This window comes from Rhinichthys klamathensis, unplaced genomic scaffold (genome assembly GCF_029890125.1).
Source record: "Rhinichthys klamathensis goyatoka isolate OS25496 unplaced genomic scaffold, OSU_Roscu_1.1 h1tg000308l_1, whole genome shotgun sequence".
NCBI lineage: Eukaryota > Metazoa > Chordata > Actinopteri > Cypriniformes > Leuciscidae > Rhinichthys > Rhinichthys klamathensis.
Window position 1 is genome coordinate 125,597 of NW_026606826.1, and position 17,101 is coordinate 142,697.

The following is a 17,101-nucleotide window of genomic DNA, read 5'->3' on the forward strand; positions in this document are numbered from 1 at the left end:
TTAAAACTATCATAGGTCAAAACCACCACTCTAACACTATGGTACATACAGTCGAGCAAGCAAATACCCTGAATGAACACTTTGCGAGATGGGAGAGTGACGTGCCAGCATATCCAATCAGCCCTGATGGAAGACCAAGCGCCTCAATCAGGGTAAGCTGTGAGGAAGTGGGGCGGATCTTCTCCCACATAAGGACAAGGAAAGCTGCCGGCCCTGACAGGCTGGAAGGCACCATCCTAAAGAGCTGCAAAGAACAACTGAGCCCGGTGTTCAGAGGACTGTTTCAGAAATCACTTGACACACACAAAGTTCCAAAGATATGGAAAACAGCGGAAATTTTACCACTTCCTAAGAAACCTAAACCAGTTGGACTGAATGATTTCAGACCAGTAGCACTCACTTCTGTTGCTATGAAGTGCTTTGAGCGGATTATCTTAAATCATCTCAAAATACAAACAAAAGCTCACATAGATACATTACAGTTTGCTGAGAGAAAAGGGGTGTGGAAGATGCTGTCACAACCCTCCTGAATGGAATTTACAAACACCTGGAAACACCTGCCTCCTATGTACGTATCCTGTTTGCAGACTTCTCTTCAACTTTCAAAACCATCCAGTCATACTTGCTGATAGAGAAGCTGACAAACATGGGTGTAAACCTCAATCTTGTGAAGTGGATTCAGAAATTTTTAACAGGTAAAATTTTTAAAAGGTTTCACAGGTATGTGAGAGCGGGACATAGTCAGTCAAGAACCATCATGACAAACAATGGAGTTCCACAAGGATGTGTTTTATCCCCATTGTTATTTCGTTTATATACTAATGACTGTGTCAGCCACCATTCAAACTGTTCACTGATTAAGTTGGCAGATGATGCTGCCCTAGTCGGTTTTCTAACAGATAATGAACAGGATTATAGGACTGAGGTTGACCATTTCCATGAATGGTGCAACCAAAACTCATTAATTTTAAATATTTAAAAAACAAAAGAAATGGTGATCGATTTTTGGAAAAGGCCCCCTCCACTGCAACCTGTTACTATTCAAGGGACAGTTATTGAGACTGTGGAGGAGTATAAGTATTTGGGCACTATTATTGATTACAAACTCACCTGGTCTGCCAACTCACTAAGATACTCGAAAGCACAGCAACGGCTCTATTTTTTAAGGAAACTGCGTAGTTTTAATGCAGAGACAACAACTCTGACATTGTTTTATTTAACTTTTATTCAGAGTGTGGTGACTTTCGCCATCCAGTGTTGGGAGGGGGTCTCTCTGTCCAGAACAGGAACATGCTAGACAAGGTGACTAAAATGGGTAGGAATATTACGGGATCCGATGTTAAAAGCATCTCCAATCTTACAGATCAGTGTACCCTCAATTTGGCTCTGAGGATAGGATGATCTATCCCACCCATTATGCTCAGAGTTTTCCCCCCTACCCCCTGGACGTAGATTTCGAATGCCCCGAACTAAAACCAAACGTGCCATTACATCATTTGTGCCGAGGAGCATTCAGTTACTGAACAGATCGGACACAGACACATAGATATTTTTTTAATAGTGTATTATTAATTATTTATTTAATTATTTATCGATTCATTTTAGCTATTGGATTGATGATCGCATGTTGCCACCATTGCTGTGTTGTTGTTTGTTTTTGTTTTTTGTATCCTCTATGTCCACAATGCTGTTGGATATTTGGGGTGGTTTACTGTTGCTGATGTTCAATGTGGCTCTCTTGAGTGCAAAACAAATTCCCCTCGGGGCAAGAAAGTTTCATTCAGTGACTGACGAAGGGCCATATTTGCTAAACACTGGATATACAGTAATTTTAAACTTCTCAAATTCAGCTACATTTTTTATAACCACCAAAGCGACCATCAAGGAACTGAGTTTTCCTATAAAATCCCCAACTAAGCTCACAACAGGATAGGTTTGGCACATCAGGCACATAAGCAAACATGTGTGGTAATATGTGGGTTTTAACTGAAATCCCCTGCACTTGAGGCAGCTTGGTAGGAGTAATTCAGAGCAGCTTTTGAGAATGTTTTCACTTAAATGTCATCTTACTTCCAAAAGCATTTAGTCTAGTCATAGACAGGGTCAGATGGAAAAGAGAATAAAAACAAAACATGTGTCCATTTAGGGGACTGGTTTTCATGGTTATTAGTCATGACAGAGACAAATGATCCTCTTTGGATTGCAATTTGTGATTAAATGCATAATGTTCCTCTTTATTTTATATGAATGAAATGATATTATGTATAATTTACATGTTTTTTGCTGATTTTACAGTCTGATCACTTCTCACAATTCACATACTACGTCTAATCATTCACTTTAATTCATTTATATATCCATTATTTATTGTTTATTCACTGTATTCATTTACTTATGCATAGACATAGCCTAAAAAGAAATCTGTCCATTAACACTTATGTGACAAATTCATACTAATAACTCACCATGAAAATTTCCGTATTAATTTTTCTGTTTATTTTTTTTTTAACAATGGTATTGTAGAGGGCATAACACATTTACAGTTTTTAGTTCAATCAATATATATTTCACTTTCTTTGCTCCCCATTGGATGCATATAAAGAATCACACAGAAGTACTTAATTTTACCAAAATATCTCAGACACGATTCCAGAATCATGGTCTATAAATAAATGAGAAAATAATGGAGACTTTCTACTGATTTTCCAGCTCAGTAGTTGAAAACACAGAAAAAGGAATGCTAATTTTCACAGCAGTTGATAACAATTGACAGTTTATGGCACATCCACATTGTAAGTGCTCAACAGTTGAGAATAGAGTTGGCCCTCATGATGCGCATGACTTTCCGTGAGTTGTAACTGTATTCAAACTGAATATGCTCATGGTAGAAGTACAAATATCCTGTTAAAAAAGAGAAACAACAATTATTTTGTCATTAAGTCATTAATGCCTTGGAGAATCGGTTCAAATACATTAGCTGAAACAATAAGAAAGTTATGCAACTAATTTACACATACCAAAATGATAGGCAGCGGCATCCACTTCATCTCCAATTCCGGGAAAGTCCTCTTCAATGGATCGTGGGTATCCACTATCCATGGTGCCTGTCTGCTCATCATAACTGGAGAAGAGATGCAGCTTACATTAGCTTTTTTTGGGGGGGGGGGGGGGGGGATATTGTCCTCAGAATATTGTAACATACCTCCAGTATTCCTCTTCTACAAACAGTAGAGTCTTGCCAGTATCTTGGATGTTTACAGCTGCATCTATTTTGCGGACGGTCTTCGGGAGACCCAGTTTGTGGATGTATTTTGGATAGCCGTCAACAAGATTGTAACCATTGAGAGCCCACATTTTGATACCTGTAATATTTTTCCATCAAAAAACATTAATATGAGTTAGTTAAATCTAACTCAAAAATGCATCTGCAAGTGTGGCAGTGTTGTTATTGTTAATTTAAAAAAAGGCTAAAACGTATAAAAATGGTTTCTGTTAATTGAAATAAAGCTGAAATAAAATAAAATATAGATATTAGATGTAAAACCTATAAAAAAATGTTGCCTTGAAGTACTGAAATTACTAAAGCTGAACAAAAAATGACTAAAAACAAACTAAAATTAAAATAAAAACTGATACTATACTGACTATAAAAATAAAAGCTAATTTAAAATATTAATAAATACTATAATAGTATTTGATGAATAAGTGTTGTAAAGAAAACGTTCACAATAAGTTGAGCAAAATGAAGATACAATAACATAATCATTTGACATTTGAATCTCATAACTAACCACTGAATATGATGACAATATCTTTCTCTGGGTTCTCATAGGCAGCATCTACTTTGTTTGGTATTTCAGGCCAGGTACTTTTAATGAGGGTTTGTTCAGGCTCAGGCATTTGTGTATGTAGCCGCCAGTAAAACCTGCCAACAAAAATATTTTCAGGAACCCTATTAGGTTATATAACACATTATACAAGAGTTTTAAAAAGGTGCTAGTGCAGCCAGGGACAGTTTTATCACAACAATGAACTGTGGACTATTTTTGCACCTGTCTTTGAAAATGATTGTCTCTCCACGGAGTTCAGTGACGGCATCAAAACTCAGTTCAGGGTCACACTTGCTTGGAGCGTCGGGTTTGGGCTTGATCCTTCTATGGTTTGGGTTTTCACCTTTGATTAACCCAAAAGTAGGTAGAATCAGGACTATGAAGACTTCTAGAAAAATCTGTTGGTCGAAATGGTATATTACTCACCATAGAGAGACTGGATCCCCTTAATGTCATCCTCAGAGAGCGGGTAACCCTTGCCGTAGGAGTACACCGGGTACATCAGTGACCCAGGGTCAGAGGAATGGGCCATCCCGAGAGCATGACCAAACTCATGGGCCGCGACCAAGAAGAGATTGAATGCTGCAAGGAACATAGTGAAGATTACTATGATTAGAAATCAAGACTTTTTATATACACTACTTTTCAAAAGTTTAGGGTCAGTACATTTAAAAAAAAAAAACTATCAATTAATACTTTTATTCAGCAAGGATGGATTTAATATATCAAAAGTGACAGTAAAGATATTTATAATGTTATACAAATATTCTGTTTAAAATAAATGCAATCAAATCATCATATTAGAATGATTTCTGAAGGATCATGTGACACTGAAGACTGGAGTAATGATGCTGAAAATACAGCTTTGACATCACAGGAATAAAAATACATTTTAAAATATATTAAAATAGAAAACAGTTCAAATGTAATAATATTTCACTGTTTTTACTGTATTTTTGATCAAATAAATGCTGCATTGTTGAGCATAACAGACAAACCGTAGCGACCCCAAACTTTTGAAAAGTGGTGTAGCTACTGCATAAATGGTATTTTTTTGTACCATGAAAGTCTTTGGTCCATGTTTCGTCCTCATCAAAGTGTGTATCACCACCAATGCCATTTCCAGGGGGGTAAGCATGAGCAAGAAGCCCCTCTGGTCCATCAAACGGGTTGAAGTCTCCATGTTCTGTCATTTGCATTCAAAAAAAGAATGGAAATTGATAGAAATAAAAAAAAATCAGGAAGAAATAGCCTTCATTTAATTCCCACTTTAATAAAAATGGTGGTACCTTTTGCTCCAAAGCTGATCATGATGTCAGCATTTCCCTCATGCAGTTTCTTAAACTTCAGTGGAGTCACCCTGCTCCAGACATTTAAAGCATTTCGGACGGCTCTGTCCACATCCGCCTTCTTCAGGTCAGGAGTGTAATTCAGAATCCTGAACGTGAATAAAACACATATTTTGAAAATAAAACTGCCTCTCTTTTTTATCGTATTCAATTATTTAATGTGCAAACACAAACCTGAAGGTCACATCTGTGGTTTTCCATTTGAGGTCATTTGGAAAGTGATTATATTCGGCCACATCTGGAACTCCGCAGCGAGCCATTTCCATTAGCTCCAAAGTGTCGTCGTCCAGCTTTCCCGTAACGTCCAACCTAAAAAACTCTTGCATCTCTTGAATTTTCTTGTGCATGACATCGGATGTTTTTCCTTCTCCATGTAGACCAGCTGGCATGCCATAGTACCTTCGAAGATATTTCTTAAAAAAAGAAATAAATGAATACAATTTAAAGAACAGAAAATGAAGAAGCAAAGATTTATCCCACAGACAAATGCTCTCCCTACCTCAGCTAATAACACCTCGTCTTTCTCCTCACTTGAAATAGGTTTTGCTAAAGCGTGTGCAGCGATCATCAGCAATACCACAGCTGTGAGCTCCATGTTGACCGGATGATGTTCTGTGCGGTCTGACAGGGTTCTTTATAGTGCTCTCTCCTGTCAAAAATTGTTTGTGATTCATGTAAAAAGTACCTTGGCCAATCCGCCACTTCCTCCGGCCGCACAGCCAGCAGAATGTGGCTAAAAACTGCTTTTAGGACACCTGAGTGAGCAATGATATCACTGCTCCGGTGCTACTTTTAGCTTCAAGTGATTTGTTGACTCATTTTGGTAAAGGACACGAGTAATGAAAGGTTATGAAGTCATGTTAGTGCTTCTTGTTTTGATTGTTTTTTGTGATTTTAGGGTTTTAGAAGCCACAATAGTACATACCTCTCAGACTTTATTTAAAAAATACACAAGAAATCTATTTTAAGGCCTAAATGATGGCAAATCATTATGCCAACTTCATTTCAAGAGTACTATTAATATTCCCAGACTGCTGGAAAGGATCGTGAATCATTCAGTTTTGACTAAGACCTGGCATATGACTTCAAAACCTGTACAGATGATAAGACAAAGTAAATTTAGCAGCTAAAGACACCAATGGATGTAGTCAACATCTTTCACTACACAATTCCCAATAAATTAAATTAATCAAAAGCGACATTAAAGACATGGATAAAATTCCAAAATATTTATTTTTCTAAATAAATACTGATCTTATATCCATCAAAGAACAAAATATATCAGTTTACCACAAAAGTATACACTGTAAAAAAATATATATTCAAAGTTGCTGCCTTACATTTGTAAGTACAATAAACTTGGATGTTTAAGTCAATTCAACTTGAATTACAATTAAAAAAATGGTTTAATCTTGTATAACTTGTAAAAAAAAAGGTTGAAAATTGCTTAACTTATTTTGATGAGTTAAAGCAATGTAAAAACATGTCATAACTTATTGATCATAAGTTTTTTTTACAGTGTATTAAGCAGCATAACATTGACAACTAATAATTGTTTCTTGAGCATCAAATCATCATATAAGAATGATTTCTGAAGGATCATGTGACACTGAAGACTGGAGTTATGATGCTGAAAATTCAGCTTTGCCAACATAGCAATAAATGACATTTCAAAATATATTCAAATAGAAAACAGCTATTTTAAATTGTTATAATACTTCACTGTTTGTATTGTATATATTATCAAATAAATGTTGACTTGGTGAGCATAAGAGACTTCTTTCTAAAACATTAAAAAAATCATACTGACCCCAAACTGAAAAAAACAAAATGCTCTGCATGTTTTGCACAGCTGTTATAGGGGCTTTTTTTCCAGCTTTGCAGCATCATCACATGAAAAACACTCAATATGTTGGTTGAACCCATTAAGCTAAGAAACTGTTGTGAATGACTGTTAATAATAGATTGACTATTTTTTTCATATTTCCATTTGTTTGTCTCTAATTTTCTTTTAAGAAAAAAAATAGCATTAAGATTTTATTATCATTAAGTCCAAAGTTTCAAAGAGCAAAATATTTCCAGGGCCGCAAGTGTAGGCATGTCCTGTTAATGGCAGCTGTCTCCCATATAACGCAGTATAATGGAGTGACAGAATTCTTGAAATGTGACTTTGCAACTCCACACCTCTGTAAACACATTATTAAGCAGACAAGTGTTTCTAATAACACTGATTTTACTCGAGGTTTGTTAAGAAAATCGCTTCTCAAAAGCACTACTTGAGACATAATGATGCGCAGAAAACAGTTTAACAGCACAATATACTTCATGCAGTTTTCGCGATGATTAGGCCGGTATGTAAAAATGAGCACTGTGGGCATTTTATCATCTGATGTTTTGTCTGCCAGTTCCGCGAGAGAACAATATCTTGGGCAACAGTGGAAACATACAATTTTAGTGAAACCATTTGTCCAGATATATTGTTTGTGATTTTCTTCAAAATGAGCAATTAAATCTTTTAGAAGACCATGATGTCTCAAATACTCTGCAATTATTATTATTATTTAAATAATTGTATATATATATATATATACTGTGTATATATACATATATACATATATATATATATATGTGTGTGTGTGTGTGTGTGTGTGTGTGTAAACGCAAGTACAAGCTGACCAATTAAATCCTTAAATATGATGATGTTGTGATGATAAATAATATAACTACCTGATTTGGCCATTAGATATTTATTTCTAAATTAAAAAATGTGTTGTTTTTTTATTGGTGTAGCCAACTGTTGTCAGGTTGATTTAGTCCTAAAATCATATTTCTGGCTTGATTACAAATCACAAAATAATATATTGATTTTAAGGTTATTTCAGTGCCATAACTGAATCAAAATCTCATCTAGAAAGAAGCAAGCAGAGACATGTACAATAAAAACACTGACTAAGGAAACAGCACGAAATGTGATGGATGTAATTCATAACCTGGGGCCAAAACCTACAGGCTTTTCCACATTTCAACAAGGGAGATGCAATGAACTCCTACACTTTTCTCAGATGTAGATGATGGGCACCAATCAAATCCAGGAGCTGAGATCAGATCCTTTAGTCAGTGGAAATACCCTCATGTCACAAGTTGAAAAAGGTTTAAATTAACCTGTCCTCTCAATACTTATTGTTAAAGAATGCATCATGGTGTCCTCTATTCTTAAAAACTGTGGTTGTAAATGACATGATGTTTATGAATTAATACGCTTTTCAAAATTAGCCATGAAAATGATGACATCCTTTTAAACTGTTGAAAAGGGAACAGGAGCAAAAATATCAATTCAAATATGCTGAATGAGTGTGAATCATGTCAGAATGAGGCCATGGGGAAATTCCCAGGTTTATCATGTGTGTATCATGACCCACATCTGCCGTGAAGATACAGTATATGAAGAAGACGATGTCAGGACTCAGGAGAGCAGCTGCCAGTACTGAATAACTTGTGCCATTTACTGGAATAAACTGTTTGCTTTACATTTACATTTATTCATTTACTAGACGCTTCTATCCAAAGCGACTTCCAGTTGAGGAATACGACAAGCGATTCGTCATCAAAAAGCAATAAACACAAAAAGTGCCAGTAATACAAAGTGCCAGTCATTGTTCAAAATAAGATGGAACAAGAAGGGATTAAAGAATAATGAGGGTCGCTGTGACTTTGCCATGCAAGACATGTTCCTGGATCAACATATTTTGTCAACATTCCTGTCCAAAAATGAAGTCCTAACCCTATCAGTACCTCTAAACCAACTTTTCCTTAAAATCAGATGGAAATGACACTAATGTAGAGCTCCTAACCCTGGTTGTAAGCCTAAACTTGACATAATAAACTTGTCTCTTAAATCTGATTGGTTGATTGGAATGTTGTTCCAGGATCAACAAAGATGTTAATCCAGGAACATGCTGTACTTGGTGAAATCGTGTTCACCCTATCGGAATGGGGTTGGGTATTCCACCAGCAAGGAACGGTAAATAAAAAACGTCCTTGAGAGTGATGCCTATCTGGGCTGGAAGCACGAGCCACCGCTCACTTACCGATCGCAGGCTTCTGGAGGGATGTAGATTCGTATGAGAGAGTGGAGGTAGTGGGTGCAGAGCCCGTGGCTGCAAGCACCGATGTCTTCATTTCAGTTTCAGTTTATTGTCCCCTAAGGGAAACTTCAAGTCTTGAACTTGATGCAAGCCCTGCCAAGCCGCAACCTGAAGCCAGTGCAGAGAGATAATCAGAGGAGTGACATGGGCTCTCTTGGGCTCATTGAGACAAGACGTGCCACTGCATTTTGAATCATTTGCAGTGGTTTGATTGCACATGTTGGAAGTCCAGCCAGAAGAGCATTGCAATAGTCCAGCTTAGAAATGACAAGGGCCTGGAAGTGTTGCATGCTCTGTAGGAAGGGCCTGATCTTCATGTTGTGCAAAGCAAACCTGCATTATCATGCTGTTTTTGTAATGTGATCCTTAAAGGTCAGCTGACCATCAAAGATTAGCCCAAGATTCCTGGCTGAACTCATGGATTATCGTTGAAGAACCTAGCTGGATGTTCGTGCTATACTGACTGAATGGCTGGGAAGAGGAGAAGCTTTGTCATTGGTTAAGTTGGGGATGTTCTTTCATCCAAGATGTCCGAAAAAAATAAACATTTCCATTGACCCCCTAACACTCCCTTGCACCCCCTGGGGGTCCCCGGGAGGACCCACTTTAAAGTTTAACATTTACTTAGTTTAAAATTTGGTTTAATAGTATTTTAATATTAGTTTATTTTTATAAAAAATATATCTCACAAAAACCCCCCCACAAAATAATAACCCACAATTAGGACTATTATTAAGTACAAAAAGTTAAACAAAATTTAAATTATTTAAACAAAAATGTTGTGATCAGTTGTATCTTACAATTGTTCTTGAAGGGACAACAAATGCACTGTCGTTTTTCATAAAAGTAACAGTCATTTTACAGTTGGCTCCTTACATGAAAATATTTTTTCATTAGAATTTTATTTTTTGAAATGCATGCATGAAGCATGTTTATTGTTCACTGTATTTTATTTATAAAATTATTTTTTTCATTTAATAAATATATTCAAAAAACTATTAGTTGATCACGAAACACAAGTTGTGTTATTTTCTGTGGAGTACAACAATTTCATGCTAAATATTGCATGTTAAATTTACATAATTTAAAAGTTAACCGGTTAAATGCACAGTATAATATATTTAAATTTGATGAATGAAAAGAATAGGCCTATTTTATTACCTTTAATACCTCACGTGTGTGGTGCCTCTTCGGGACTTTTATTTTAACTTTCCAGCAGCCATGTACGGCTGAGTTATGTTGTGTGCAGTTTCACACACCATCTCTCATGTAAATACAGTGCACAGTTCGTGATGTTACAGTATATTTTTGTCTCGACTAATTGTTGAACACCACAGAGGCTTTGAGACTGCGGAAGCGAAGACAAACGAAGTTTGTACGAGGTAGTTTGAATACTGTTTTAAACGTATTTACGTTTGATTTTGTCATTATGTTGCATTATTTTAGACATTTCAGTATGTAAATTGATATAAGAAGTGAATCTGTACTTTTATTTCAGATTATTGCATGCAAAATTTGACATTGTTATAATCCTGACGTCATACTCTTGACTTCACAATATTCTAACGGAAATATTATCTTACGATGCATTTTGATGCACATGAGATGCAGAACAGGTTAATGAGATAACGTGTTCTTACGACTGACAGGTTGGCGAAGATGGAGGAAGATTTGTCACGTGCTTTGAATTCTGTCACCCTGGAGCCTAAAGACAGTAAAATGGACAATTTTGGGTAAATATTCTTATTTTTCATTTAGCATATGCTCTCTTATCAAAAGTTATTGATATTGTATTTTCCCATTATAAGTGGTTCAAGGAGATACAGTGATCAAGAATCACCCCATCTGGAGTTTATATCTATAACATTTGGATTTCCATCAAAATCTTTTAGCACTAAGCCACAAAATTATACTTTCATCATATATTCTCATTATGTGAATGCACGGATATTGGTAAACAATGATCAATTTAGAGTTTCTTCTCATGGAGCAGCACAAACAGGTAGTAATCAGTTTAGATGATGAAATTTTGTCACAAGATTGTCGATTAAAGACCTCAATCGCTTTTTATGTTTCAACATCCAGAATTCTTAGACAAGGTGAACAGTTTAGCCTCTTGTTTACTGAAATGGTGAAAGAATAAAGCAGGGATAAGCACTCTTGGATTAGCTTTCTCAACACACTTACATGTGGGGGTTTCTACGGAGCCCGGGAAGTCACCTGTGGGTAGGGTTGCCAACTTTCTGAAATGGAAATAAGGAAGGGGGGGGGGGGGGGGGGGCTGGGGGGAGACATGTGGTAGTGACATGCCCCCTGAAATTCATACATTTTATATCCTATTATAATGCAACTTATTAGGCCTATATATTTATAGAATAGCAAAGTAGGCTTAATCAATATACAAGACTTAACCACACAGATATATAAAAGCTATCATGATCATTTTGCCAAAAATGAACCATTTATTTGTTTAGATTATAATACGCTTTATTTTTAACTTAAACAAATACAACATATAACATTCAAAACTCATCGGCTTAGACTGCATTTGAATAAAAATAAACAACAGTTTTCTGTAGCCTTGTGCAAACTTATTCAATAGAATTAGACTTCTAGAATGTTCTTTCCGGTGCAAAATTTTTTTTTAAATGTTTTTTAGTAGTTTTTCTTATCATAGCCTACAATTGTCTTCGGAAACACATTTTACTCGATTTACTGAAGCCTGTAAAATGCATTTGCAACTGCACAGCTTGCACATTGAGCGTCTGGCTCGCTCAGGCTGCGCTGCGGCAACTGCACATCCAATGGCGTGGGCGCCTCTGACGTGCGTGCGAGCCCGTCAAGGTGGCGCTAAGTCCCCGAATTTGCCATTATAGCAGCGGGTCTTAGTTCGTTCATTCATCATAGTCTGTCTAACATATATATTAGAAGCTATGCGTCTGTCATGGATTTGCACTGAATTGATTCTCAAAAATACGGAACAAAGTGCGTTCCGTATCAGTTCAATACGGAACAAGCCTTTTATATGTCAAATACGGAACGATTCCGTATTATACTGAACGGTTGGCAACCCTACAGCCTGTTTTATGCTTCTGCGTCGAATCGACGGCGTACCCCCGCAGAGCCCTCTGCGTCGCCGCGAACCCCTCTCCGACCCCTCCGCCGTAGCTCGACGTGCACCTCCAAAAAATTGTAACTACGCGTCGAGGCGACGCAGACCGCAAGGGCTGTGATTGGTCAGATTATACATCATTTCGGGAGTGTAGCTTTTCCGGTTTCCCCCTCCCGCTATACCGCCATTTTTAAAGTGCGCAGTTTGTTTCAACGATGTATCACGTTGAGGAACGATTAAATCACTTCTGCGATTAAACATTTGCAATAAAATAATTTGTTGTTCAACGTCGATAAGTTCCAGCTGCAACAACATTCTCTCTCTTTCGCTCGCCATTACGCGCGTTTCCATGACAGATTTGGGCAAAACTTTTGCCTTTTTTTCTAAATGTCGATAAAAAAACTATTGCCGAATGACCGATGTTATGCGACTAAACGTCTTTTTTTCCATAATCATTCCAAAAATCATAGCAACGGACGTTGGTAGCCACCGCACTAGACATTTTTATTATTAATAGGAGACGCATTAATGGCATTAATTAATGGCAGGGAAAGACACGGAGTTCTCCCTCATTTCAGCTCCGAGGTCTTGATTGTGGCATTTCTTTGAGGTTTAGAGTCCAGTAGGCTATTCCTGTAATTATTGTTTCTTTTATGAATTTTATGAATCCATTCGTTTTACCTTATTTAACCCGTAATTGCAAAACGAAAAATGAACGGTTGTTGTATTTTTGAAACGCAAAGTTGAACACCAAAATTTAAATTTGAACTGTACACCAAATGCTGAAAAAAAAAATATATCAACGAATTTTCAGATAGGCCTAATTGTTTATGATTTTTTTGCCCCTTTATTAAACATTTAAAATATTCACAAATTAATATAGAAAAAATGTAGATTTTACTGGTTTTCTAAGGCCAAATTAGAACCTGGAAATAATCTTTTTCCCGGAGTGCTGAATGAGAAGAGCCATAACCACAGAGCCTACAGAAAGGTGATTTATAGGTGAGATATAGGTTATAATAAATGTTTCTGAAAAAATAACGAGACATTTTAATTGTTTATCAATAAACTATTGTTTTCTAAATCAATGTCGGCTAAAAACATATCTCCATCTCCGGATGCACCTTTAGAGAGAAATGCACCTTTCATACGGATTACATAATCAGAAGGTATTAGCTTTCGATTCGAATTTGTTCGTTTTAAAGTGGACATTTCAATAGCCTACATAGGCTATTTTTGTTTCAGTTCTCGCGCTTCAGTTCACGGAGACCATGAAAGCGCGCCTGATTGTTTTATTTTATTTTACAAAAGCAAAACGTTTTGTTGTTATTGTGAGTTTACGCAAATAAAAGAAGTTGCGAATAATGTATTATTATTTTCTGTATGACCAGAAATGATTGAGTATTTTAAGTAGTTTCCACCGTTGATAGGAAAACGCAAGTGTTCGCGCCCGAGCCTCCCTGCCATCCAGTGCGCGCTCCGCACTCTGCACACACACTTGGATATGCGTCAAAAGCTTGTGTTTATTTGTGATAATCTTAGCCCTGCCTATTATTATTGTCCAACCTGTATTTTGAATGAGATGTGACGAATTGCTTTGTTCCTTTTTTGGATAAAAGCGTCTTCTACATATGTAGCCTAATAAATGTTATAATAATGATTATTATTATTATTTGCGGACACGGACCCCAAACACACCGCGTCTTCTAAGGCAGGTGACTGTAAATGCGCAAAACCTGTTTCCAAATATTATATTCAAATATACAAAATATTCCTTTTTCAAATTGCCTGAAAAACCTCCTCATGCGAGTGTAAAATCTTTTTTTGCGATAAACGGGAGTTTTTGCGAAATGCGTATTTTCAATTCGCAATTTCAATTCGCGCAATTTGAAGGGTAATGGAAACGAAAGCGGAACCGGCGCACGGAACCAAAACAAACTAGCAAAGAGATTCGCAAAGCACACACCACCCTAGCGTTCTGGCGTTGAAATGCACCGCGATGCAACGCAACCTGACGCAGAACCATAAAACGGCCACGACGCCGTAGGAGTGACGGCGTAGCTACGCCGTGGAGTTGACGCAGAAGTATAATGAAGCCTTACCTGTGGGGGAAAAAAAAAACAATCCGAGGCGACGGTTTTGCAATCCGTCCCCTCAGTTTATAAACTGTACTCACGAATTCTTAAACTGTTCCCTCGGTTTAACAATTCGTGCCCACGGATTAATAAACCGTACCCACGAGTTCCTAATCCGTGCTCTCAGATTTGTAAACCGTGCCCTCAGTTTTTGCAATCTGTACCCACAAATTCATAAACCGTGCCCACGCTTTCGCAATCCGTACTCGCGGGTTTGTAATCCGTACTCACGGGTTTGTAATCCGTACTCACGGGTTTGTGGCTCGTCCCCCAGAGTGTGCCGCGTGATTCAACCAGGCCTCCTGTTTAGATGCGGGATGCATTGCATTGTTTTTAAACCCCTTTTTTTAAATGGATAATTTCTTGCATTTTCTAAAAAAAAACTACATTTAGGCTACTTTTATCTTTAAAGTCCATTTTTTTAGAGGAAAAAGCTCAGTAGGCCTATAGTAAGCGAAAATAATAATAATAATAATAATAATTAAAGCTGCAAGCAGCGATGAACAGGGCCCTCGCACCCGTGCCGCCGCCACCCCAGCGGCTTTAGGAAAACAGAGCACGGTGGGCAGTGCGTAAAAATAAGAGGACTATGTTAAAGTAATTTGTATTTGCCACATACTATGTTAAAGTAATTTGTATTTGCCACACTTCCTGCTACCAGCAGGTGGCGCTATTACTATAACCCAATATGAGCATGGTCATGTGTTCAGGACAGGACTCTTATCAAACATGTGAAGTTTGGGGCAGATCGGACATTGTATGGCTGAGTTACTGCAGGCTGTCTGTGGTCGCCTAGCAACATCGGAACTCCAAGCAACATAGACACACAGAAATGATCTGATGATGCATATTTCACCCAGAGGCTGAAATTGAGTTTTGCACATCTACATTTGTCAGGCCGCCGAGGTCACATCTTTCGACGAAAACTCTAGATCTTCGCAATTTAACGTCGCAAAGGCCTTAAGATTAGACTGACAAAATATGATGTGGATCTGATTTAATCTCTAGGAGGAGTTCGTTAAAGTACAACATCAGGAAATTACGAAAAATGCACAAAATCTAGGAGGAAGTTCAAAATAGCTCACTTCCTGTTGTGTTTAGGGCTATGCTCCAAGAGACTTTTTTGTAGGTATTGGGTCATTACATGTATGTACCAAATTTCATACCTGTACGTGAAACGTAGAGCCGGGGCAAAATTTGGGGGCAATAATTTACCGAATTTGCCCCACCCAATTTTGAAAACCACATCACACGTAAATTTTCACCACTTCTGAAGCGTGTGCAAAGTTTCATGAGTTTTCGAGCATGTTTAGGCCCTCAAAAATGCAATTAATTTAGGAGAAGAAGAAGAAGAAGCGGAATTAAAGCTGCAAGCAGCGATGAAAGGGCCCTCGCACCCGTGCCGCCGCCACCCGGCCGTTTTAGGAAGACAGAGCACGGTGGGCAGTATGTAAATATAGGGGGAATATGTTAAAGTAATTTGCCCCACCCAATTCTGAAACCCACATCACATGTACATTTTCACCACTTCTGAAGTGTGTGCAAAGTTTCATTAGTTTTCGAGCATGTTTAAGCCGGAGGACTATGTCAAAGTCATTTATTTTTATCACACTTCCTGCTACCAGCAGGTGGCGCTATTACAATAATCTAATATGAGGATGGTCATGTGTTCAGGACAGGACTCTTATCACACATGTGAAGTTTGGGGCAGATCGGACATTGTATGCCTGAGTTACTGCAGGCTGTCTGTGGTTGCCTAGCAACATCGGAACTGCATCATTTACACAGAAGTTATCTGATGATGCATATTTCACCCAGAGGCTGAAATTGGATTTGCACATCTACATTTTTGTCAGGCCGCCGAGGTCACATCCTTCGACGAAAACTCTAGATCTTCGCAATTTAACGTCGCAAAGGCCTTAAGATTAGACTGACAAAATATTATGTGGATCTGATTTAATCTCTAGGAGGAGTTCGTTAAAGTACAACATCAGGAAATTACGAAAAATGCACAAAATCTAGGAGGAAGTTCAAAATAGCTCACTTCCTGTTGTGTTTAGGGCTATGCTCCAAGAGACTTTTTTGTAGGTATTGGGTCATTACATGTATGTACCAAATTTCATACCTGTACGTGAAACGTAGAGCCGGGGCAAAATCTGGGGGCAATAATTTACCGAATTTGCCCCACCCAATTTTGAAAAGCATATCACACGTAAATTTTCACCACTTCTGAAGCGTGTGCAAAGTTTCATGAGTTTTTGAGCATGTTTAGGCCCTCTAAAAAGCGATTCTTTTAAGAGAAGAAGAAGAAGAAGCGGAATAATAATAAACGGAGCAAAAACAATAGGGTCCTCTCACCATCGGTGCTCGGGCCCTAATAATAATAAACGGAGCAAAAACAATAGGGTCCTCTCACCATCGGTGCTCGGGCCCTAATAAACAGAGCAAAAACAATAGGATCCTCTCACCATCGGTGCTCGGGCCCTAATAAACAGAGCAAAAACAATAGGGTCCTCTCACCATCGGTGCT

At 37.7% G+C, this 17,101-nt stretch overlaps 2 protein-coding genes across 3 annotated transcripts in view; one reads left to right on the forward strand and one right to left on the reverse strand.

Annotated features, from left to right (window-relative positions):
- Positions 1-2,493: 2,493 nt before the first annotated feature.
- On the reverse strand, positions 2,494-5,926 carry mmp13b (matrix metallopeptidase 13b). Its single transcript, XM_056270817.1, has 10 exons — positions 5,679-5,926; positions 5,354-5,592; positions 5,120-5,268; positions 4,891-5,016; positions 4,257-4,412; positions 4,053-4,173; positions 3,792-3,925; positions 3,203-3,362; positions 3,018-3,121; positions 2,494-2,901 (listed from the first exon to the last, which is right to left on the reverse strand). Exons 1-10 carry the CDS (start codon positions 5,772-5,774, stop codon positions 2,801-2,803), a joined length of 1,386 nt encoding a protein of 461 aa, XP_056126792.1. The 5' UTR covers positions 5,775-5,926; the 3' UTR covers positions 2,494-2,800.
- Positions 5,927-10,548: 4,622 nt separating this feature from the next.
- The window catches only part of inpp5ka (inositol polyphosphate-5-phosphatase Ka), a 35,841-nt gene continuing 29,288 nt past the window's right edge, over positions 10,549-17,101 (forward strand). The window contains exons 1-2 of one of the 2 annotated variants that reach the window (XM_056270751.1): positions 10,549-10,706; positions 10,974-11,057. In XM_056270751.1, coding sequence (XP_056126726.1) covers positions 10,984-11,057 — 74 coding nt within the window. In that variant the 5' untranslated portion in view covers positions 10,549-10,706; positions 10,974-10,983. The remainder of the gene's footprint in view (positions 10,707-10,973; positions 11,058-17,101) is intronic. The other variant, XM_056270752.1, reaches the window with a different exon arrangement.